This window comes from Mya arenaria, chromosome 11 (genome assembly GCF_026914265.1).
Source record: "Mya arenaria isolate MELC-2E11 chromosome 11, ASM2691426v1".
In the NCBI taxonomy this organism is placed as follows: domain Eukaryota; kingdom Metazoa; phylum Mollusca; class Bivalvia; order Myida; family Myidae; genus Mya; species Mya arenaria.
Genome location: NC_069132.1, coordinates 31,475,784 through 31,501,924, shown reverse-complemented (window position 1 = coordinate 31,501,924; position 26,141 = coordinate 31,475,784). Strand labels below are relative to the sequence as shown.

At 36.1% G+C, this 26,141-nt stretch overlaps 1 protein-coding gene across 3 annotated transcripts in view; it reads left to right on the top strand.

The window, feature by feature from the left end:
- The window catches only part of LOC128207936 (protein trachealess-like), a 74,850-nt gene that overhangs the window by 36,649 nt on the left and 12,060 nt on the right, over positions 1-26,141 (top strand). For 2 of the 3 annotated variants that reach the window (XM_052911145.1, XM_052911146.1), the window contains exons 3-5: positions 2,892-2,945; positions 16,795-17,033; positions 22,770-22,840. In XM_052911145.1, the coding sequence (XP_052767105.1) occupies positions 2,892-2,945; positions 16,795-17,033; positions 22,770-22,840 (364 nt within the window). Of the gene's footprint in view, positions 1-2,495; positions 2,659-2,891; positions 2,946-16,794; positions 17,034-22,769; positions 22,841-26,141 lie in introns of those variants that run through there. The other variant, XM_052911147.1, reaches the window with a different exon arrangement.

Sequence of the window (26,141 nt, the reverse complement as noted above, 5' to 3'; positions counted from 1 at the left end):
ATGTAAGCAATGTAAAAAATTAATCAAATCAATCCGAAGGTTGCAGGAGCGGATCCAGAATTCGACATTAGAGGGGGCGTTACTTAGGGCGTACCCTTTTGACTTGCGCCCCTCCCTCAGAAACCAAAATTATTTGGTTTAAAGTGTTGGCGGGGGGCGGGGGGCGGGGGGCGGGGGGGGGGGTGGACGCCCTGCCTTAGAAAATTTTAACAATTTCTAGTCCGATTTAAGTGGTGCATTTTTGGCGTAATTTATTACTTTTCTTCTCCTGTATTGAAGTAAAAAGTAAACTTGGAATATTTTTTTTTTTTGGGGGGGGGGGGGCGCCGGGTGCGCCCTCCCCCCCCCCCCCCTTAAATTCGTTATTGGGTTGTAGTGCAATTTAAGCTTAATTCTGATTGTTTAAAGTTCATAGGGCTCAGAACACTCAAACATGTTTCACATATCTATGCAAACTATGGGACCGATTGTTCAGAACTTTCAAATCTTACTGCTCGGAAAGCCTCATGGAAACACGTGTGATCTGCAGTATTTCTTGTAACAAGATTTCAGACAACTGTTTAGCTGAACTTGTTTTATTTAAATCTATGAACACATCCTCAAATATTTCACGTTATGGTGTCATCAATCACGTTATTAACTTATGAACAATCGGCACATGTCTTATAAGTTTATTTTTAAAAATAGTTATTATTTTCACATCGTTTATATATAGAGAGTATGGTATAGTATGAAAAATGTAAAAAGAAGACAGCATAAATGTGTATATGTAATTAGTACATTAACAGGCGCGTAGCTGACAGTACGCAAATACGCAGTTGCGTAAGGGAATTTTGACAGGTCAAAGTTTTTGACATACCAAAACCCCCGAATTTAAAAAAAAAAACGAAGGGGGCTAGGGGGTGAAGGGGTTAATATGCTGTCAGTCATCGATCTGCGTAATCCCAAACTGCCCTAGCTACGCGCCTGATAAATCTTAATACAGACACCAAATGCCATCACAATCAAATAAGTATGGAAACTATATGAATAGGTAAAGATCTGCTATTGCATAAATCGGAGACGATTTGTTTTGTGTGATACAAAATTCTATATAATTATTTTTGTTGCATTTAGTTTTTCCTGTTTTATTATTTTTTTCGCGCATAGTATAAGTAAGCGTATTGCCGTGGTTATGTATCACACCATTCATAAACCGCTAAGAAATGCAACATAACCTTGAATATACAGCTGAAAAATACCGACATCCTGTTTCGCGCCTATCAGTCATGAACCGAAGAGTGTGTACGTGGGAGATCAAATACACGGATTTGCACAAATGGCAATCAAAAAGCGTTTATTCACCTAGGGATGTAAACACGCGACCGAATATACTAAATATCAATCTTGGGTGTTTCGACGTACCAAATATCAGGCTGTGTATGTGTATGTGTAAGGGGTTTGGGGTGTAAGGGGTTTGGGGTGTAAGGGGGTTTGGGGTGGAAGGGGTCAACACCGTCGGGCCAAGTAAGAGTATTATACCTGTTAGGTTGTGAGCCGTAGTGCTTAGAGATACTGTGGTTCATTAAAGGGACTAGACACCAGATGCTATAATTGTAAGAAAAAACAGGAAATTGTCAAAAACTTACATTGACTTGACGTCATTGTGTACAACGCATTGTATCTTACCACTGGTGTATCACATCGCTTACGACACATGCATCTTTCGGAGTTTTTGCGCTTTTTTCCAATTCGAAATTAACAGTGGTGGTCTACCACGTAATGCCCAGGATGTTTAAAAATAGCGCCAGGATATTTATCTGAACTCAAAGACGGATATGATTTAAACTGGGGAACACAGATGAGACAGCAGCATGACTGTTGCGATTATTAATTGAATCACGTAAAATGATGAACTATCGGCATCCTCCCAGCTCGTATTGACTATTCTAGGCTTGCTTTGAGGAAATACTGTATTTGCCGATATTTGGACCATCTGGTGCCTAGTACCTTTAAGGTACAATACTTTATAGCACTGTCGCATAAAATCTCCATCCCTGTCGGAGGACGGCAACTTTCCCATTTCCTGATTATATGCCCGTCCTTTCAGGATGGAATAAACCCGGAAAAAGCAAGTAAATAGTGAAATAATATGTCGTAAATATGTGTCAGTCTACCAAACCAACAACAACAGTTTATTTGTGCTGGTATTAAGCGGAGCATGTGCTAAATGATCTTTCCAATGAAAGATCACCAAGCATCATTCCTAACATGAGACAATTAAAAACCGCCGTTTGCCGTTAATTCTGTAACAAAAATAATTCAAAAATAATCTTTGAACTATCACGATTTAGTTTTGATGTTAAAATTGACTCAGTCATCATGACACGACTTTTAACCTTTATAGTTTTGTCTTTCAAACCTATTTAAACATTGGGACGTGTGTCGATTTTCGATAAAATGCATTTCCTATACTGCGCGCTAGTGTATGGACGTGACATGATTGTACTAACATATTGAACGAGCCTACTTTTAATCTAAAACTAAACACCATGCTGAGCACCGCTTCAACTAGCTGACATTTCATTCATTTAATATTGAAGGAAGTGAAACTTTATGTTTGGAATATGTTATATGTGCAAGAACTCAAATGCATATAGTTGTTCGTAATTCTGAAAGGTATGTCGAGTTATGATCCTATACTCTATATTTTATAAACTTCAAGCACATCGCAATTAAGATATTTACACAATGTAGTGATATACTTATTCATAAATCATACTTTTTCACGCTGTATGAGTATTAGTTTAGCTATCAAAACAAAACGAATAAAAATGCATGAAATATTGTAATTATATCAATAAACACTTGTTATAAGATCATCGTTAACTGTATTTATATTCTATTTTCAGGTCTAAGGACATTGGATTGGAATCCGCAGACGGTTTTCACAACGTTGGAGGCCGGTATGTGTCCTATATTGCATGATAAATCTTGTTTTAAACCACTGTACTGCACGTATCTTGCATATAGGTCACTGAAATTTGAGTTGTAAGAGCGCCTCTGTATGCACATGTACTTCATATCCTTTAACCACGCCAAGAGAGCACCTCTCATAAAGTATGCAAGTAATTTTAAAATACAACACTTATTCAATACTGGAGGAACATATAAATATAAACATTAACATGAAGGCGTTATTTTACACAAGTGGCGTGGCAATTTTTCTTATGTCTTTTTGTCTTCTTTAAAAACACCATCTGGCTCAGATAATTCATCTCATCATATAATGTGACGATAATTCAAAGTGACAATTGAAGCGTCGAGTCAAGAGATTGCGTTTGAATAATAATGTAGTATTGTTTATTCTTTGATATAATCAGGGCTTTTTTGTCCATTTTGGGAAAATACCATACACATATCGGGAAAATTTGCGTCGAAAAATTTATCAATTTGGGAAGAAAAAATCAGGCCTTTTTTGTTAATTTTGGGATAAAGTTGTTAAAATGTGTGGCCATGCTGGAATACTTATCTTGACCACGGGCAAAGATAAAAAAGTATCGGCCGTATTTAAAAAAATAAATTAAAATAAAGTTTTACTATTTTTTAAGTGAGGTGAGGTAAATAAGCATTTACCATGGCGGCTTGTGTAAGATACATGTAGTTTCATCCCAGCCCTCACACAGGGTGTCCTGCGGAAAGGTTGTAAACCAGGTTTCCGCAAAACACTTTACGCTCGGGTTGGATTTTTTTTATACACAATGGAACCGATCCACCGCGTCTTTGATTTGATGTATTGCATCAAAATTCGTCTTGTTTCGTCAGTAATAAGTATTGTGTCTGGACTATGAAAAATACCCGCAACAGATGATGTTATTTTTGCATGCGAACCCCCCTCCCCGCCCCGCCCCCCCCCCCCAATAATACCGAAACTACCGAGACAACCCCTGCAGTATGGATCACTATGAGAATGGTGAAAGGCCCTGGTTATAGAGGTCAGGAAAAAGGCACACATTACATACATATTTAAACAGTATTACAATTAAATGTTCGGGTTATTACCTAGGAACAAAACACTGTTTTTACTGATAAAATGTAAGATATTTTCTAATTAATTAAAAAAATGTATTTTTTTTAAAATTGCGATACAAATAAAATATTTCCAACAATTTGATAAATATCGTAAGATTCTGGGAAATATATAGCATCCAAATATCTAGAAAAAAGTAATGCTTACTCGGTATGTGTACGTTTACACTACACATTCCATGTGAATGTAATGTTCACTACCGGATTTAAACCTAGTTAACTTATTTATGTCAATGTCGTGGGGGGATTCAATAAGTTATCTCTAAATATGTTTTTATTTGTCTTCTAGGATAACCTCCGAATCCCCCCCCCTTCCCCCAACACACAAATACACACAACTACAAACATTTAGACCGTACATTTTATATCGATATTGTAGTCAGACATAAAATTGAATTGATATTGTTCAATACAAATCATACCGTACTTTAACCATAAAGTTCACTGAATGATCTGCGCGAAACATGTGTTATTGATATCAAATGTATGCTATTACAAATAATTCTTCAACATGATTCATCGAACTTCATATCATTCGACGAAAAGTTCCTTACGGTTCTTTACCGCATTCTCTGACATGTTTCTCTTGGTAGGGCTCGTTTAGTCGTCACCCGGAGTTACGTAATCTGATCGTTTTCAATGTCGAACAATCTCAATAGCGGTGCACACATTACACTGCATTGCCATAAATGTGACCAGAGACACTGCAATGCATTTATTTTATTTATATTTGGCAGCATCGGTCGACAAGTTGAATTTTTATATATATATATATATATATATATATATATATATATATATATATATATATATATATATATATATATATATATATATTGCCAAAAACAGTTTTCACCATCTCTGACTGATACACTACATATGGTTTCGTTATGTTTCACCATCTCTGGCTGGTACTATCACCCATGGTTTCGTTATGTTTCACCATCTCTGCCTGATGCTACCACCTATGATTTCGTTATGTTTCACCATCTCTGACTGTCACTTTCACCAATGGTTTCGTTATGTTTCACCATCTCTGGCTGGTACTATCACCCATGGTTTCGTTATGTTTTACCATCTCTGCCTGATAATACCACATATGGTTTCGTCATGTTTCACCATCTCTGCCTGATAATACCACATATGGTTTCGTCATGTTTCACCATCTCTGCCTGATAATACCACATATGGTTTCGTTATGTTTCACAATCTCTGCCTGATGCTACCACCTATGATTTCGTTATGTTTCACCATCTCTGACTGTCACTTTCACCAATGGTTTCGTTATGTTTCACAATCTCTGACTGATACTATCACATATGGTTTCGTTATGTTTCACCATCTCTGGCTGATACTACCACATATGGTTCCGTTATGTTTCACCATCTCTGACTGATACCACCACCCATGGTTTCGTTATCTTTCACCATCTCTGGCTGATACTACCACATATGGTTTCGTTATGTTTCACCATCTCTGCCTGATACTACCACATATGGTTGTTGTTATCTTTCACCATCTCTGGCTGATACTACCACATATGGTTTCGTTATGTTTCACCATCTCTGACTGATACTACCACCCATGGTTTCGTTATCTTTCACCATCTCTGGCTGGTACTATCACCCATGATTTCGTTATGTTTCACGATCTCTGACTGATACTACCACATATGGTTTCGTTATGTTTCACCATCTCTGGCTGGTACTATCACCCATGGTTTCGTTATGTTTCACCATCTCTGACTGATACTACCACATATGGTTTCGTTATGTTTCACCATCTCTGACTGATGCTACCACCTATGGTTTCGTTATGTTTCACCATCTCTGACTGATACTAACATCCATGAATTCGTTATGTTTCACCATCTCTGACTGATACACTATATATGGTTTCGTTATGTTTCACCATCTCTGACTGATACACTATATATGGTTTCGTTATGTTTCACCATCTCTGACTGATGCTACCACCTATGATTTCGTTATGTTTCACCATCTCTGACTGTCACTTTCACCAATGGTTTCGTTATGTTTCTCCATCTCCGGCTGGTACTATCACCCATGGTTTCGTTATGTTTCACCATCTCTGACTGATACTACCACATATGGTTTCGTTATGTTTCACCATCTCTGACTGATGCTACCACCTATGATTTCGTTATGTTTCACCATCTCTGACTGTCACTTTCACCAATGGTTTCGTTATGTTTCACAATCTCTGACTGATACTATCACATATGGTTTCGTTATGTTTCACAATCTCTGACTGATACTAACATCCATGAATTCGTTATGTTTCACCATCTCTGACTGATACTACCACATATGGTTGTTGTTATGTTTCACCATCTCTGACTGATACTACCACCTATGGTTTCGTTATGTTTCACCATCTCTGACTGATACTACAACCTATGGTTTCGTTACGTTTCACCATCTCCGACTGATAGTTTCACCTATGGTTTCGTTATGTTCTTCTATCTCTACCTGATACTACCACCTATTGTTTCGTTATGTTTCACTACCTCTGACTGATACTACCACCTATGGTTTCGTTATATTTTACAATCTCTGCCTGTTAATACCACCTATGATTTCGTCATGTTTCACCATCTCTGACTGTCACTACCACCTATGGTTTCGTCATGTTTCAAAATGTCTGCCTGATACTACCACCAATTGCTTTGTTTTGTTTCACCATCTTTGACTGACACTACCACCTACGGTTTCGTTATGTTTCACCATGTCTGACTGATACTACCACCTATGGTTTCTTTATGTTTCACCATCTCTGCCTGATACTACCACCCATGGTTTCGTTATGTTTCACCATCTCTGACTGATACTACCACCTATGGTTTCGTTATCTTTCACCATCTCTAACTGATACTACCACCCATGGTTTCGTTATGTTTCACCATGTCTGACTGATACTTCCACCTATGGTTTCTTTATGTTTCACCATCTCTGACTGTCACTTTCACCAATGGTTTCGTTATGTTTCACAATCTCTGGCTGGTACTATCACCCATGGTTTCGTTATGTTTCACCATCTCTAACTTATACTAACATCCATGAATTCGTTATGTTTCACAATCTCTGACTGATACTACCAGCCATGGTTTCGTTATGTTTCACCATCTCTGACTGATACTTCCACCAAAGATTTTGTTATTTTTCACCATCTCTGACTGATACTTCCACCAAAGGTTTTGTTATGTTTCACTATCTCTGCCTGATACTACCAGCCATGGTTTCGTTATGTTTCTCCATCTCTGGCTGTCACCACCACCTAAGGTTTCGTTATGTTTCACAATCTCTGCCTGATGCTTTCACCAATGGTTTCGTTATGTTTCACCATCTCTGACTGATACTACCACCCATGGTTTCGTTATGTTTCACCATCTCTGACTGATACTACCACCCATGGTTTCGTTATGTTTCACCATCTCTGACTGATACTACCACCCATGGTTTCGTTATCTTTCACCATCTCTGACTAATACTACCACCCATGGTTTCGTTATGTTTCACAATATCTGCCTGATATTACCACCCATAGTTTCGTTATGTTTCACAATCTCTGCCTGATACTACCACCCATGGTTTCGTTATGATTCACCATCTCTGACTGATACTACCACCTATGGTTTCGTTATGTTTCACAATCTCTGCCTGATACTACCACCATTTGCTTCGTTATGTTTCACCATCTCTGACTGATACTACCACCATTTGCTTCGTTATGTTTCACCATCTCTGACTGATACTACCACCTATGGTTTCGTTATGTTTTACAATCTCTGCCTGATACTACCATCATTTGCTTCGTTATGTTTCACCATCTCTGACTGTCACGGTTTCGTTATGTTTCACAATCTCTGCCTTATACTACCACCATTTGCTTCGTTATGTTTCACCATCTCTGACTGATACTACCACCATTTGCTTCGTTATGTTTCACCATCTCTGACTGTCACGGTTTCGTTATGTTTCACAATCTCTGCCTGATACTACCACCATTTGCTTCGTTATGTTTCACCATCTCTGACTGTCACGGTTTCGTTATGTTTCACCATCTCTGACTGATACTAACACCATTTGCTTCGTTATGTTTCACCATCTCTGACTGTCAGGGTTTCGTTATGTTTCACAATCTCTGCCTGATACTACCACCATTTGCTTCGTTATGTTTCACCATCTCTGACTGTCACGGTTTCGTTATGTTTCACAATCTCTGCCTGATACTACCACCATTTGCTTCGTTATGTTTCACCATCTCTGACTGTCACGGTTTCGTTATGTTTCACCATCTCTGACTGATACTACCACCATTTGCTTCGTTATGTTTCACCATCTCTGACTGTCGCGGTTTCGTTATGTTTCATCATCATTTCTTCCAAAAATAGATTTTTCAGTAATGTTTTAGAATCTGATAAAATTAAGATCATTCTCCGACAAAATTGGGAATGTTTCTTTATTCAATGGAAATTAATCTATATGCTTCATTAAAATTACACACTTACAAAGTAAGAAATGAACTGATTTTGCCATTTGCCCTTTGATATTCGTACATATTCAACGTAAAGAAAATACTATTGGTCTTGCATTTTTTAGAATATTGTTAATCATGAAAATAAAGCTTAGAATAAAAATATGAATATATAGGTTTTTAACAACCAAAAATAGAAATGATAACAGTGGGGATATTCTTCAGCCTTCTGGGGATATTTTAAATAAATCGAAAGCTTGAATCTATAATAAAATATAGTTTTTTTTGCTTATATATTTACACATACATTGGAACATATTGTTCAGAAATTTGTTAAAGTTAACATCGCTTTTAACAACACCGTTGTTAACTTATGTAAACTTTAATATGTGCTGATATATTAATGTTAAACAGGCTTAGCTGAATCAGTTATCTCGATATTTGTGAAATGAAACCGCAGATCACACTTCTGTCCTTTAAACTTTAAGAGCATTGAATGTTTGAAGTTAACGACGTTGTTACCGTTGTTAACTTGAACAACGTTCTGAACAATCGGCAACATCTCTGTCATATGATTCACTTGGACTGACGTTTTCTGGGAAAACACGTTAAAGTGCGACTTATTAATTAAACAGTTTGTAACTGAACACCCCAAATCGGTATCAAATACTTAAAACCATAAACCCCTCCGAAACTACAGAAAGTTTATTATTGAAACTCAACATGAAACGTATTTAAGAAACATATTCATTTAAAGCCAACTTCTTTGATCAAGTTTACAAATAACTTTAACTTTTAAATACCTCTCTCAAATCAATACTAGTCTACAGTGCAACACATTTTTGAATATCAATCACCTAAACAAGAATATTGAAAGGCAAGCAGAAGTCTTAACAGGCTTTCAAATACTGTAGAGATACACAGCCAGTCGTCCGAATCCTTGCATATGACATCACTCCAACCATTCATCATATTGAATGATATACGTTAATATTTTAAATTTAAATTCGTCAAAAAACGACGATTTAAATGAAATATGCTGTGCATATTCTTGCACCTTCATCAATTGTGCTCGTTCTTGGAATGCGAAGATAAACCTGGTGTTGAACCATGAAAGAACGATATTCAAAACATGTCTACTTTATAATATGAGGTATGATGAACTGTAACATATGCATTGCTTTGTGGTAGACTTCTGGCAAATATATTCAGCTTTCTTCTATAGTCTGTATTTTAATTATGCGTGTTGCGTTGTAGCATATGTACCATATACTTTCGATACTATTTTTGAAACATATTCATCGCTTTGTGATATAACGTTAAGACATATGCTAGCACTGTAATATTATTTTTCAACATATGCTTTCTTTGTGGTATAACCATGTAATACTACATTGTTCATTACTTTGTTGCTCTGCGACAGTACTATGTGGCATGTACATTGATCAGCGACAGCACTATGTGGCATGTACATTGATCAGCGACAGCATTATGTGGCATGTACATTGATCAGCGACAGCACTATGTGGCATGTACATTGATCAGCGACAGCATTATGTGGCATGTACATAGATCAGCGACAGCACTATGTGGCATGTACATTGATCAGCGACATCACTATGTGGCATGTACATTGATCAGCGACAGCATTATGTGGCGTGTACATTGATCAGCGACAGCATTATGGCGTGTACATTGATCAGCGACAGCATTATGTGGCGTGTACATTGATCAGCGACAGCATTATGTGGCGTGTACATTGATCAGCGACAGCATTATGTGGCGTGTACATTGATCAGCGACAGCATTATGTGGCGTGTCCATTGCTCAGTGACAGCATTATGTGGCGTGTGCATTGCTCCGTGATAGTATTATGTGGCGTGTGTATTGCTCCGTGATAGTATTAAGTGGCATGTGCATTGCTCTGTGATAGTAATATGTGACATGTTCATTGCTCTGTGATAGTATTAAGTGGCATGTGCATTGCTCTGTGATAGTATTATGTGGCATGTACATTGCTCTGTGATAGTGATAGTATTAAGTGGCATATTATGTGGCATATGCATTGTTCTGTGACAGTATTATGTGGCATGTACATTGCTCTGTGGTAGTATTATGTGGCGTGTGCATTGCTCTGTGGTAGTATTATGTGGCGTTTGCATTGCTTTGTGATAGTATTATGTGGCATGTGCATTGCTCTGTGATAGTAATATGTGGCATGTTCATTGCTCTGTGATAGTATTATGTGGCATGTGCATTGCTCTGTGATAGTAGTATGTGGCATGTTCATTGCTCTGTGATAGTAATATGTTGCATGTGCATTGCTCTGTGATAGTATTATGTGGCATGTTCATTGCTCTGTGATAGTATTAAGTGGCATGTACCTTGCTCTGTGATAGTATTAAGTGGCATGTACATTGCTCTGTGATAGTATTATGTGGCATGTTCTTTGCTCTGTGATAGTAATATGTGGCATGTGCATTGCTCTGTGATAGTAATATGTGGCATTTGCATTGCTCTGTGATAGTATTAAGTGGCATGTGCATTGCTCTGTGATAGTATTATGTGGCATGTTCATTTCTCTGTGATAGTAATATGTGGCATGTGCATTGCTCTGTGATAGTATTATGTGGCATGTACATTGCTCTGTGGCAGTATTATGTGGCATATACATTGCTCTGTGACAGTATTATGTGGCATGTGCATTGCTCTGTGATAGTATTAAGTGGTATATTATGTGGCATGTGCATTGTTCTGTGACAGTATTATGTGGCATGTGCATTGCTCTGTGGCAGTATTATGTGGCATGTGCATTGCTCTGTGGCAGTATTATGTGGCATGGGCATTGCTCTGTGGCAGTATTATGTGGCATGTATATCCCTCTATGGTAATAATATGTGGCATGTGCATTGCTATGTGGTAATATTATGTGGCATGTACATTGCTCTGTGGTAATAATATGTGGCAGATGCATCGGCTGTTATATTATAGTGTGGCATAGACATTGTGAAGTGATTGTTTATGTGTAGAAGTCCATTACATACGCGTCATACCACTATTCTGTATTGCGTCGGGGTAGTATTATACTACAAATTCATTGCTTTTACACAAAATTTAATTGCACAGGCATTGCTTAGTGATAAATTCCGTAATACATGTATGAATGTCAGCTCTAATATTCAATTCATTGGCTTTTTTTCATGGTATACTTTTATCTATACATCTTTACGTCGCCGATGTTTGTTGATAAATGCATAATAAGCCGCAGAGTTACGCGCAGCAGCCGGACATGTACGGTGACCTTGATGTGTGACACCATTTAAGATAAGAACGCCGCTGAGCGAACGCAAAGGCTTGTGTTTCCGTTGTTGATTTCTGTCGAACAAGGGACATTACTCAAAAGATATTTAAGCCATAGTTATGGGCCTTGACATATATGGGTGTGTTGTCACTGGTAACATGTATACCAAGTAACATTTGCATATCTTTAATGGCTTTTGAGTTATGACCAAATTTTAAAGTGCCGAACAACGCCGATCAATCCCAAACAAAGGCTTCACTATACATAGACTTTTTTGTCTAAAAGCAGACGAGTCAAACAGGAAAGAAAAATGGCACGCAGATAAAAATCTAGAACACAAACAGGCAAAAACACTCGAAACGTACAAGATTACGAACACAAAGTAAACATAAATGTAAATTAATCGTGTGTCAAAAATATGATTTATCTAACGGCTCTTTTATTTTTAATACAGTTTGTCTTTAAAGTGAGTCGGTGCAAAAATTATCATCAATCTACCATAATTGAGTTTTAACGACCCAAATAAAACAATTTCCAAAGTAAAATAAATGCACTGTTTTGCTTGATGACAATTATACAATATTATTGCAAGTGTTAGACTATTTGTCTCTATCTAGTTATTTGCATATATAGAATGGTAATATTGTCATGTCATTTTGCTACTGGAAAGGTACTATTAAATTCAATTGAGTACTTATAATATGGAACCCCGTTGGCTCTGACTCGCTTGGCTCGAACTCGTCGTTGGTTCGAACTGGATGTAAAGGACTGATTTTTTTATACTAAAGATTAACATTCCCGCTTGGCTCGAATTTTGCAAGGCTCGATGTATTTTCGCCGGTCCCTGGGAGTTCGAGCCAACTGGGTTCGACTGAAATATGTTGAAAGAAGTGGACAGCATCTGACTTAAGCTGATTTGTAGATCTCTGACCTTTTTGTGTGTCATATGGCGCTATTTTTACTGCTCTGTATCTAACCGCGCACTAACAAAAAACAATTGGTCTGAAAACAACCGGGTAAAAATGACACCAGCTGCTAACCCTAAAATGACCGACAATCCGTCGTCGTCATTGGTTACTATCCAATAAACAGTCCGAGTGATGCATGGAACATTATGAGAACCTATATGAATGGCTTTATTGAATGGTCAAACTCTTTTTTTTCAAGAGATGTTCTCTTCCAGCCGTTTTGCATTGGGATATTTATTAGAGTGTTAGGCAACTCAGGCGATGATGATGGTACTCCAGACAACGGTCAAACACATGACGATAGGGCAATATTTTAGTATATTTTTGTGAAGCAAGTAGTAAGAATCCACTGTAAATAAAGATGGGCAGACCATTATAAAGAGTTTAGAGTTTATTTCTAATACACTAAGTACCATGACCACCTAACCACAAGCAATACAAGACATATCGTATATATTCCAAATATTAAGTTATAAAAATACAATTTTTATCAACTGTAAGCTAATAATACAATACATATATATTAAATAAAGCGTGAGGAGAGTGTTACTATTTATTCTGTAATTATGATAATGTGTTTTCTCAAATATATAGCCGCAAGTATTTTATTTACATTGTTATTTTGAGAAGTAAATACTATTTATCACATTTGGTCGCACAAAGTACATACAGTCTATATTTTTCTTATATCAGTATAGTATTTGAACCCCCCAAAAATACAACTCATCTTCGAGCCATTACACAGATGGAATAGTACTACTTTTATTGGACAGTAACTGGCTCATTCCATCTACATGTACCTGCCTCTATTTACTGTAAGGGTGGTACCACTGAAGGCTAATGCAGTCATACATTTATTTCAATATTTCAAACAAGGTAATTAAACTTTAAGCACTTTTATCAGACTCAAAATATTTACTTAAAATTAGCTTAGGTTTTACATCTCAGAGATATATTTTCTTTTAGCAGGCTGTAGACAGGGCTTCAGTGCAATTCATTGTAACATGCTGGTGCAAAGTTGTTCATTTTTGTTAACAAACAACTACAAGCCGATGGCGGAATTAATTGACGTGCTCCGTTGTACATACTTTAGTCTTTTGGTTATAATATAAGCTCATTGATATGAAGAATTCATGTGTTTCGTTGTTCATACTGAAAAGTTATAATATAAGCTCATCGTCATGGAGGGTTTATGTGATCCGTTGTACATACTTAAAGTTGTAATTTAAGCTCGACGCCAAGAAGAGAACTTTGCTGACCTCATTTGCATCCAAATGTTTTGAGAGTCCGCAAAGGTTATAAGAGTGTACTTGTACATTAAATAGAATGCTCTAGATGTTTTCAGGGTCATGGCATGTCAAAATTAATGCATATATTATCAAACCTATACATTAGAAAGACAATCGTTCGATCATTGTTCGGGATGTTTCAACAATAAATGGATTATATATTGCAGCCAAAATTTAAGGTACAAAAAATGCAGTCGAAATAGTCTGGTTTCAAGAGGACCATCAGAGCCCCTCCGATTGCCCAATTTTGACGATTTTTCTCCCAATTTTGACGATTGTTCTCCCAATTTTGACGATTGTTCTAGGGATATTAACCTTACTGTTTAAACTGACACTGGTATTTAAAATCAATACATACACATGTATAACAAACGTATTTCTGAGCGATAATCCTTTCCCTATTAACTAAATAATCCATTTATGGTAAATATTAATTAATTACTAATAACAAGATTGTAACCGTGTATCCAATGGCTGAAAACTCACACATATTAAATGATTGGTGATCTATACTATAGTCTCATTAGGTAGAAATATCGTGTTTTCTGCACCTTTCTTTGAAATTAAGCACGCAATCCTTCATAAGAACCATTGTTGCACGCAATCCTTCATAAGAACCATTGTTTTCGATATTTATTCATCCTTTTCGGTAAATTAAAACAAGTGTATTAATTGTGGTAAATCTTATTTAGGAGTAACAGTGAATCTTTGAAGTTTGGTAGTATTTGAAAGGTATTTGTCTGCTTATTACCTATACCGAAATAACATTTTGCATAAAATTAATTCTTACAGTCTTATATTTGCTGTTTATGTCTAATGAAATCGATCGAAAACTGAAGTATAATACCATCTTTGAAGGCCAAAGATGGTTTTTGTTGTATCATTTTCGGTTAAATGTTAACCATTTCTTTTTCTCCACGTAAAAATTCTTAGCATATGATAACACAGCCATTAATATGTGGCCATCAGATATCCAAAATGAACCTATTTGTGGGTCGGATATCTTAAGTTCTATGCATGATATGAATCTCTAAAATATAGCAAGACAGAGTCTTTGTCTCGAATATTAATCAAATTACATTACATACTGAATGCCCATCATATCTCGACCTTGAAAACGTACAACATCATGTTATACATAATATTTAGGTCAGAAACATACTAGTATTCAGCTGAATTTAATTAAGGTCACGGTGACTTACTAGTAGTCAGATGAGATGAACCTTACAAAAGTGCCAATAGCACTGTTGTTAATAGTAAAAATACATTTGTAAGTGCTTTGAACTGAGCCATCGACCATGACCTTTATAAACTTGTTCACGCCGAATTAATTGATGACATACGTTATCTACAAAGTTTTAGGGCAATCTTATTTAATCACATTATTCCCCTGGCGTTTCCATATTAACCATTCAATACGGTTTGATGTCTGACAACTATGGTTGTGAGGTGCCAGACACGCGACTTCTGAAGTATTATTGCCAAATCTTTGTTGACCATCTTTAACATGTCGACAATACAAAATTTACGCCTCCCACATGCCACATTATAGCCAATTTAAGTCAGCAGTCCAAGTATAATTGTTTATCCTTCTCCAAAGCACGTCCCCAGATGAACCAACTTTTCAGTCGACTAAGTGACATTGACAAAAATTAAATCACAAACGCGTGTGGCGGTGAACAATGCGCCATCTTCAGGACCAGCCTGAACAACAAAACGGGCCGAACGAGCACGAGTCACACGGGGAGGCAAATAAAATTAACTGCAGTAATCGCCTTAATTGTGATTTCAATTGCTGTCAGGCGCTCACTTGGTGAAAAGCCAGTTTGGCGCGATAGGTGTCCAAATAAATTAAAACGACGATGAAATTAAATTGTGGAAATAATTAGACCCCCTTTTGCCAATGAATAAGAACAATGATGATGTTTACCATCCATACCCAACCTCCCATTAGTGAAATACAAATACGGCAACTTTACTACCAAACGTCTGACTAACGTTCCAAATAAGAGAAATATCGTTTTATCGGAAGGGCAAATTTGTGACAAAATCAAGTCAAAACCAACTAACCAATTAACAAATTCCAGCCCAGGCATCTAAGGTTCAATATTCCCTACTGAATTTAGTCCTCAAATAAACAATCAGAAAATAAGACATGGGATTATCTGGAAATTGCATTGTTTCTTCGCTTCCCACAGTTTCGTATAATTCAATATATCATTCGTCATCTTTGAAGATGGGCGACTAATGAAGTACTTCATTTGATTATGCAGATAACTCAGCATGTACGGTGAATTTGTGAAAAATCACCGTAGGAAAGATTGATTAAATATGTTTGAGAAGGTAAAAATATCATGACTTTGAACGTTTCTGGAAATGCAAGACGGATGTGAAATTAATTATAAATATTATACAACGAAAGGTTGGTTGATAAAGTTGACAGATAACTTGAAACAATTTCTAGGACATTTCGAAAGTTGAAAAAACACGTATATCGGCTAAAGCCAAATAATTTTCATATTTAACGAATATAAGAGTGTGCATATGTATGGCTCAAGGACACACAAGCAGAATGTGTTCGCTTCAATCCATCCATGTTTGAAATAAACGCAGACGTACCTTAGTGAAACAATCTAAGTTAACTGTATCGTTGTTGTTGTTTTTCTTTCAGTGTTCTAGAAATTCGGAAGGAGAAGTCCCGTGACGCCGCTCGCTCCAGGAGAGGCAAAGAAAACTACGAATTTTACGAGCTGGCGAAACTACTTCCGCTTCCGGCTGCTATCACAAGTCAGCTAGACAAGGCGTCCATCATCCGACTGTCAATCAGTTACCTGAAGCTCCGGGACTTCTGCGGGCATGGCGATCCACCCTGGAACAGGGAAGTGCAAAGCCATGCAAAATTACATAAAGGTATATGATATTTGCGCATCCAAGCCTCTGAAGTTTCATTTATGTCACAAGGGCGTTAGACTGGTTGGATTGTAAAGATCTTGCATTTATATCGAATGCCAGACGATTTATTAAAAAACCCACATGTATTATTAGTCAAAGCGAAACAAGACAACGGTATGTTTTGCAATATGCGCTAAATCGTGTACAAGTGTGTTATTTGTCTTCGGTCGTTTTGAAACCAAATTTATTGGAACAAACTCGAGCAAAATGATTTTATCATCAAACACATAATGTTAAGGCCATCATACACTTCATAAATTGTTTAAGACTCTTTTTTTTTAAATATGAACTTTTGAGAGTGGAGCAAATGTTTCGAAGGAAATTTTGTCTTTTAATTATTCCAAGAACATTTGCATCGCTTGACTCACAGCCAATGTTTTCACGGTCATTCTGATTTTGAAAAGGTGCATTGAAACGGTAGTTTCCTTTTTTGTTCCGGTAAATCTGCTCTTGAGGGCAAATTTACTGTTGCATTTATAATGTCCCAAAATACCTGCGTATGAAAACAAAAGTATGCATACAAAAGTGGTGTTGTTTATTTACAAAACTGTGACCGAATCTTCCGTCGTAGATTTTATCCCGACTACCTCCCCACAAATGCATAAAACAAAATGATAACAAAATACATAAGGTTGTACCATAAAATTAGATGGAAGTAGTGAGCATGTTTTCACTTCCTTTTTTTGTGTTCGGGGGAGAGCCATACTTTGGGAGTTTTCAAACCCAAAAACAAGAAGTTGAGGTTATATTATGTATCTAGAACCTTCACTTATAAATGACTGACAGTTATATTAAAACATCATGCGATATTGCTGATCGGAAAAAAAGATACATTCGCAAAACCATTCCGGTCAATATAGAACGGGTTGAAAAGCAGAAGAACTTTTTACGCATAACCATTCAGGTCAATCCAGAATGGGTTAAAAGCGGAACAAAATATATTCGCAAAACCATTCCGGTCAATCTAGATCGGGTTGAAAAGCGGAAGAAATTTATACGCATAACCATTCTGGTAATTCCAGAATGGGTTAAAAAGCGGAATAAAATGTATTCGCAAAACCATTCCGGTCAATCTAGAACGGGTTGAAAAACGAAAGAATTTAATACGCATAACCATTCTGGTCATTCCAGAATGGGTTAAAAAGCGGAATAAAATGTATTCGCAAAACCATTCCGGTCAATCTAGAACGGGTAAAAAGCGGAAACGGATATATTCGCACGACCATACCGGTCAGTCTAGAAAGAGATGGAAAAGCGGGAAAAGATATATTCGCATAACGATACCGGTCCGTCAAGAAAAAGATAGAAAAGCGGAAAAGATATATTCGCAATATCATTCTGGTCAATCTACAGCACGGGTTGAAAATAACGGCCTTGCGGAATGTTTTGAAAGTCGTACTTTAAGGTGAGCTTTCAGACGGTTCTCGCTATCATTGGGAATCGTGATAAGAGTTGTTTTGTTCGTATACACCTTCACGAATCTGCGCCGACTTCAAGTGACCCACATCTGGACTGGCATAAACTTGGCATTACTTCACTTATTTGTCTGTCTGGCTTCGTCTTTTTAACAATTATCAAATTGTTCTCAATCGGGCGTGATAAGATTGCCTGATTTTTGAGACTTTATTTTATGTGTGGCTTAATGCCTTGAAGTATTAGTTTCAAACCAGAATTCCTTTAGTGCCTGTTGTTAGGGTTAAAAGGGTATTACGTTACGTAAAGCAGCAAGGTGTGCAACAAAAACTGCGCTCTTAAATCAATTAGCTGATTTGCTTTATGGCTTGCGGGGTCCTGTGTATAAATTTTAGCAAATTTTGGCAGAAATCTATGCACCTCTTATCGCTGCATCGGCGTAATATAGTCCACCCCTTAAGATTACAAAAAGATCTGTACAGCATAAAAGTTTTAATATAAAAAAAATATTTGTGTATCTTTTTCAATGTTAATGAAAAATGAACACATTATGTTAATACTTTTAAAATGCTAATGATATAATTTATTTGGCCTCATTTCTAATTGATTGTTATCATAAATAGATTTAATCTCGTGTATCATGCGTTCCATTGGTTTCAAACGATTTTTACACGCCCATTTGAGTTGTTATTATATTCAGGGTTCACTAAAAGAATCAAGTGTTCAATAAAAAAAATATATTCAGTAAAATGTTGTCGAATTGAACGTCGGAGGGCGTTTCGATAAATATCTTAGTCGATTTTAGTCGTAAATAGAAACTTAGTGCCATAGTTTTGGAACTTTGCTACATATTTGTGTGGGAATTTAATTTGAGCTGATTTTTTTTTCCAATGAATTACCATAGTTTTTACGTTTATACCGATTTAAGATAATTGAAGTGACGGCTAAAATCCAACGTCGTACACGAGTATACGCTAGGCAGGCTGCCAGTGCATCAATGTTCAGTCGAACCCCGTTCGCTCGAACTCCAAGGGACCGACAAAAATACCTCGATCATCGGAATTTTGAGCCAAGCGGTATGCTTACCTTCCGAGTATAAAGAATTCGGTCCTTTACATCTAGTTCGAGGGAACGATGGATTCGAGCCAAGTGAGTTCGAGGTAACGATGGATTCGAGCCAAGTGAGTTCGAGGTAACGATGGATTCGAGCCAAGTGAGTTCGAGCAAACGGGGTTCGACTTTATTGCAAAGAAAATTTACATTACGGTATCGGCTGAACAATCATGTTGTTGACCTTGAAGGCCTACAAGCGACCCCATATATGCTAGTATGGTATCATTTCAGAGAGTTTATGGGTAGGGAAGGAACATGTAAAACTCATATCAACAATAATACTACGAACAAAACATAGTCGGAAGTTTATTTCGATTTATGCAACAAAGCAATATATACAGGGTAAACAAAGTTTCATGCATAGGGTTATCGTAACGAGGTTTTGTTTATGTCTAATGAAATCGATCGTAAACTGCATGACCTTTTCAACCATCTTTGAAGGCCAAAGATTATTTTCTTTTTTTCTCCACGTAAAAATTCTTAGCATAGAATAACACATTAAAGATGCACTCTCACAGATATACCATTTTAACAACTTTTTTTATTTATTGTCTTGGAAAGTACAAATTTTGCGTAAATATCTGCAAACCAATGATAAAAGATTGCTGACAAAAAATCATATCGTAGATTTTCATATTTCAGTCGAAAATTAATGTTTCTTTATAGAAAAAATGCATAAAACATCAAGTTTTGAACTTACGTATAAAAATCTGCGATCTGATTTTTTTTCAGCTGTCTTATATAACTGGTTGCCATGGATTTTCGCAAAAAATGGCTTGTTCCAAATAAAAAAAAAAGTTGATAAAACGTTTAATCTGTGAAGTGCAGCTTTAATAACAATACATGTATGGTTATGAAATGTGAGAATGTTCATGGAGAACAATCTAATAAAAAAGGCTATATATAAAGTTAATAAGATATATAATGGATATTCAGTTGATTAAAAACTAAAACTATGTCATTAATTAAAGAGGCTTCTTCTACCTTTAATCTGTTACATGAATTTACAACAGTTGATTTGTTAATTCTACTGATTTAAACATATAAGGTCTTAGATTCATTTTTTCAATAAACATTAATTGGCGATCATTGAAACAACTGCTACTCGTAACAAAATGTAATTCATCCTTAATTTTCTGTGCATAATAATAATAATAATAATAATAATAATAATAATAATAATAATTATAATAATAATAATAATGAATAAAAAAAATAATAATGATAACAATTCATCTCATTCTAATAAATCAATTGGGTCTGGTTAAAGTGTGTGGAGTCCAAAGGAATCCACGCGTACTTTGGCCAGCTCAATTGCGTTCATATCCCCGATAATGACATCAATCCCGCAATTCATAACTTATATTTGCACCAATAGTTCATTATTTCATTCAAGAATGGTTAAAAATACTTCATTTAATTTAAGAAAACCTTTAAGTAATCCTTTCTTACCCATTCTGTAAATAGAACGACCCGACTGTAATCGAAAACATTTTATCAAATGAAGTCACAATAACGCGGAAAAAGATCAACCACTTAAAATCACCTTTAAGCGTAAAATTGAAACACTTCTGGTGCAATACATTTAACATATCGTAAATTACCTTTTTCTAAAATGTTGATTTATATTTTACGAGACCTGCTGACACAAAACAAACAATAAAAAGATCAACCTATACGGAGCGGGAGGTCGTGGGTGCAAACCCAGGCCGCGTCATATTAAAAGACGTTAAAAGTTGGTTCAAGTAGCTCCCTTGCAGGACGCTCGGCATTTAAAGGATAATGCTTGGAAAAGTGGTGTACTCAGTGCTGGTTTAACCTAGAAAAGTTGTACCCCGTGTATCGGCACTTCACACCGAGCACGTAAAAGAACCAAAGAGGCCTCTTCGAAAAAGAGCTAGGGTATTGAACCCGGACTTCCTTTTATCCCACCACTGTCTCTTCAGCGTGCTGTCCCTTCAGCGAAAACGAAGGACCCCGGTGGAAGTAAGTGCTTGCACTTTCACGGTTTATCCTTGACCGCAAGGTCTAAAGCAATACATACATATATACAACAATTTTCATGTATATTGTTATGCGATGAATTGCGATCCGGACATATCCGAAGATGTTGCGTTCATCGGATGATAACCGCAATTGCCGAAAGGCAGTTCATTTAAGGAATTGAAGTTGAGGTGTAAATACGAATAATTAAATCGGCAAAGTATATCATTAAAGCTTTCTGCGCCGACATTTTCCGAGATTTATTGAGTTTAAATGGTTGAAATGTTATTGAGGTTATTTGTTACAATTCGGTCGCTATTAGTGTCCTATAAATCCTCTCGTTTTTATGAACAAGTATTTAAATGCACGCTTTTATGTTACACAAAACGGATCTATTTCATTTTGGTGTAACCACATTATTTTGAGCCTTTGAGAAAGTACATATACTGTATAACGTATGTGATCTTACCAGACATTTGAGAGTTTATAACTGCTTCTATTACTATTATACAATAGATACGTTTTCCTTAATTAGGTAGCCGCACTTAAGAACACGATAGACAACCAATTTATCAATCTTGCAAGGCCACAAAGAGTACAAACCGTTGAATATATTATTAATAGTAAACGTAGATTCGCTAAGTTCTTTTGAACTTGAAGGATTGCAAATTGGTTAATATCAATTTTGGTCGAACTAAAGAATAAATACACTAAGTGCTATAACTTATCTGTACTGTTTTAAGGTCATGTACTAAACATGGTAATTTCCATTCAAATGATGCCAAAATGATATGGAGTCGGGCATCAACACTAGCGGGTCCGGGGGGGGGGGGTCTTATGTCATCCGATTTTAATTTTCATTTTGATATACAAGAAAAAAGTAATAAAATACGCCCCAAAGGCACTATTACGGCCTGTATTATTGTTGAAATTCTTTTGGGGGATTACGCCCAAACCCCTCTGCAAACACTTTAAACCTAATAAATTTCGGTTCGGATGGAGAGACGCAAGTAAAATGGTTATGTCTATGACTTTGAATCCTGGATCCGCCCCTGATAAATACATGTATTTGACATTACTTATTATGCCTTCTAATGTTATGATAAACTGACTTATACATCGGATACCTTTAGTAGTTTTTTTAATTCAAATATAATGTTAATAGTTTTTGTAATTACATTTTAGGTCAACGGCGCGGTCAGACTTCGATAACAGCGGACCTCTTTGAACTGCATCAAGGGGCTCATATACTGCAGGTACAGTATTATGTTAACTATGGTGTAACATACGGATCACTTGTTTATTTTTGCCTGCATGTGACCTCTCAGTTCGTCACATGAAACTTTGTCCATAGCTTTACCAATCCCCTACGCAGTGATCTCCCCTGACAAGCAACATAAACCTCAGCCACCATGAGCGAGTCTAGCTGGATTTCAGCTATATAAACTACTTTTTTAAATGTATTTTCTTCTCTCTTTTTTAACTTGTATTTTATTTATATTATTTAAGGTGCATTGAGGTTAAAATACAAAACAAAATTACTTTTTTTACGGATAAAATACTACGTGGTTTGCTTGGTGGCAGTGATTACTACTGTAAGGGAAGTAACTCTGCGCAGAGTTGGTATCTTTACCTACATCCGTCTTTGTAGCATGTGAATGGACTTCTAGTTTCATCATTCATACACAGGAGCAATAACAATCATAAGATTGTTGGTCGGGTTTTTGATGGAGATTTGTTTTTACTTTGACCAAAATAAAATAACTTTTTTAAACGGTGAATAGCCAGTAATGAAATGAATTCCAAAATAAAAGTACCAATGTCTAAATCAACGACTTAATCTATTATTAACTTTAACATACACAGACCATGGATCATAAACGAACAGAACGGACCATATTTTAGCTTTAACGTATACAGTGTATCGTTGTTACAATAAAATGAACACATGGCATGGCGATATCAAGTAAATACCAGAGTGCAATATTCATTTCGAAAATAGAAAAGTTGAACAAATGTTAAAATAAATAAAGATAAGCATAAAACTACTGGCAAAAACGTTCGTGTATATATATCATCATATCTTTAATTACGCACAATTAACGTTTTTTGTTCATTTTATATTAACCATAAAATTCAATCATTCTCTGTCACCATTTCCCAACAATAATAATCATAATATTTATACCGCGCATAATAGTTTATCTCCAAGCATTGCCGCTTATGATGCGCGCATTCAGGAGTGAAACGTTTTCTATTTAACTATAAAGTATTGTTCAAACTTACTCATACAAATTGCTATTTTTTTTAATGAGGACACCAATCAGTCATAATTATAAAGGCATTCGCACTCACACTTATCAAGGGTTACGAGGTGTTTTTTATTACCAACTCTTTTAAAGATGCACTCTTACTTCCACAATAGATTTTCCACAATTAATACTGTTGTTTTATTATTCCAAGGATGAATACGTGTCGAAAAAAAAATGGTTCTTATGAAGGATATCTATTTTAATTTGAACGAAATGTGCATAAAACGCAGTATTTCTACCATTTGAGATCAAAATAGATCACAGTAAATCTTTTAGCATTCACCAATCATTTGATATTTTTGCGTTTTCAGCTATTAAATACACGGTTACAATCTTGTTATCAGTAAATAATATTTTCCATAAAAGCATTATTAAGTAAGTAGTTAAAGGTTTATCAGTCAAAATATATACGGAGTGTATACATGTGTATGCATTGATATTATTATTATTTGAATAGCTATAATTATATTTGTTCTTGAATTTATGCTCTTCTCATACAACATTAATGTCAATGCTGTTTTGTAATATATGCATTTTCTACGAACATGTTAATGTTTATGTCTTGTCTTATAAAAGTTCTGTTCAGTTCTGTTTTGATATGGAATAAGGGTGTCACTTTAACTGTAGTCTCGAATAAACAAGACGTAAATCGTGTCCTAATAGCACAGTTTATATCGCTTCATCAGAACTCTTGGTGGTAAATGTTTATTTGTATGTAAGCGAGCAAGAACATCTAAGACGTGTCTCACATGACAAAATCCCGCCAAATCTCGGGAGATTTAAACTGGACGGTGATATTGAATCAGTAGTGCATTAATAACATTTTCCTGGAAGTGTGAATGGCAGAGGCATTAAATTGATGATCGATTGCGCGCTTAGAGACCCAACTAAATGCGGACAATAATCAAATTCGAACCGTCTCTTTATTACATGTGGCAACATAATGAATTGTTTTGGCTACGACGGCTTGAGGAGGAGACACTAAAATACCAGAAGAGATTTCGTCATAGTCCCCAATCATCCCTAGAAAATTGACTTTTATTCACTTCACCCGCTTCAAACACTTGGTTCAAGTCGATTAGTCCTTTTCTATATGCATCGAATTTTTCGCTACGTCTGGCGGATGTATTTGTTCATTGTCTTCATTAACATTGAACTAAATGAGTTCTGCCAGTAATATATCTTATTATAATGATTGATAGTTCTAAATAATTAGTGGTTGTTGCTGCGAAATATCTCAATATATTTGGACGTCACAGGTTTTTTTTTGTATTTGACCAATTTTTTGTCTACTGAAGGGCACCTTCGTGCTCTTAATACCTACCATCCCTTTTGTGATTACCACCTCTATTGTATCGCGACAAGTAAACTTTCGAGAAGTATTTCAATTTCCCATTTTCTTCGAACGCTTGATCGACACGTAACACGGCGCACGTGATTTTCATGGCGTCACGTGAAAGGAGAGAACGTGTCGTCTGTAGGGCGACTAGCGCCAAGGAAGAAAGCTAATTGTCTCAGCATTGTTGTAGCTCCCCCTGAATCGTAATCAACTGCTAAGACCCTCCCGTTTATATTGAATTAAATTTTCCTGACTTCTTAGCCTTTTGTGAGCGTCGAAAGCCAAACAAAACAAAATTAAATTGTTCCTCATTTAGACCGTAAAAATACCTTATATTTATTAAGAAAGCGATATTGGACTGACTTTATTTCACACGGCATTTGTCAATGAATGAAGTAGTAATTTTCTGTATGGACGCACGTACCTTTAATTGATATAGAAATAAGGAAACTTCTTACTATATAGATTGGCAATACTCATATTTGCAATAATATAAGGTTCCCAATTTCTCATTTTATACAGGGAATGCCGTATGTTTGACTAAAGTCTCGGAGACATGGAGATAATAGGCATCCATCACCGTACCCAACCCACCCGTTGCTCAATAAACTTATACTTGAAAAGAAGGCAGAACCGTATTGACTTAAGCTCATTAGTATATGCTAAACTTTTAATTATCCAAAAACGATATAGAAATAAAGTGGTTCATTGTCCTCTTCTAAATAAATTCATTATGAAATTTAAAATCATCTAAGAATATTTTGTTGATTTTTTTTTTATATGTAGCTCATACATATGCAATGTTTTACGGTGATACAGTTGTATGGCATGATATTCTTGTTTATTATTTGTCACTTAAATAATTAGATTGTGATTTTAGAAAATAAAAGGATCGCAATATTAATC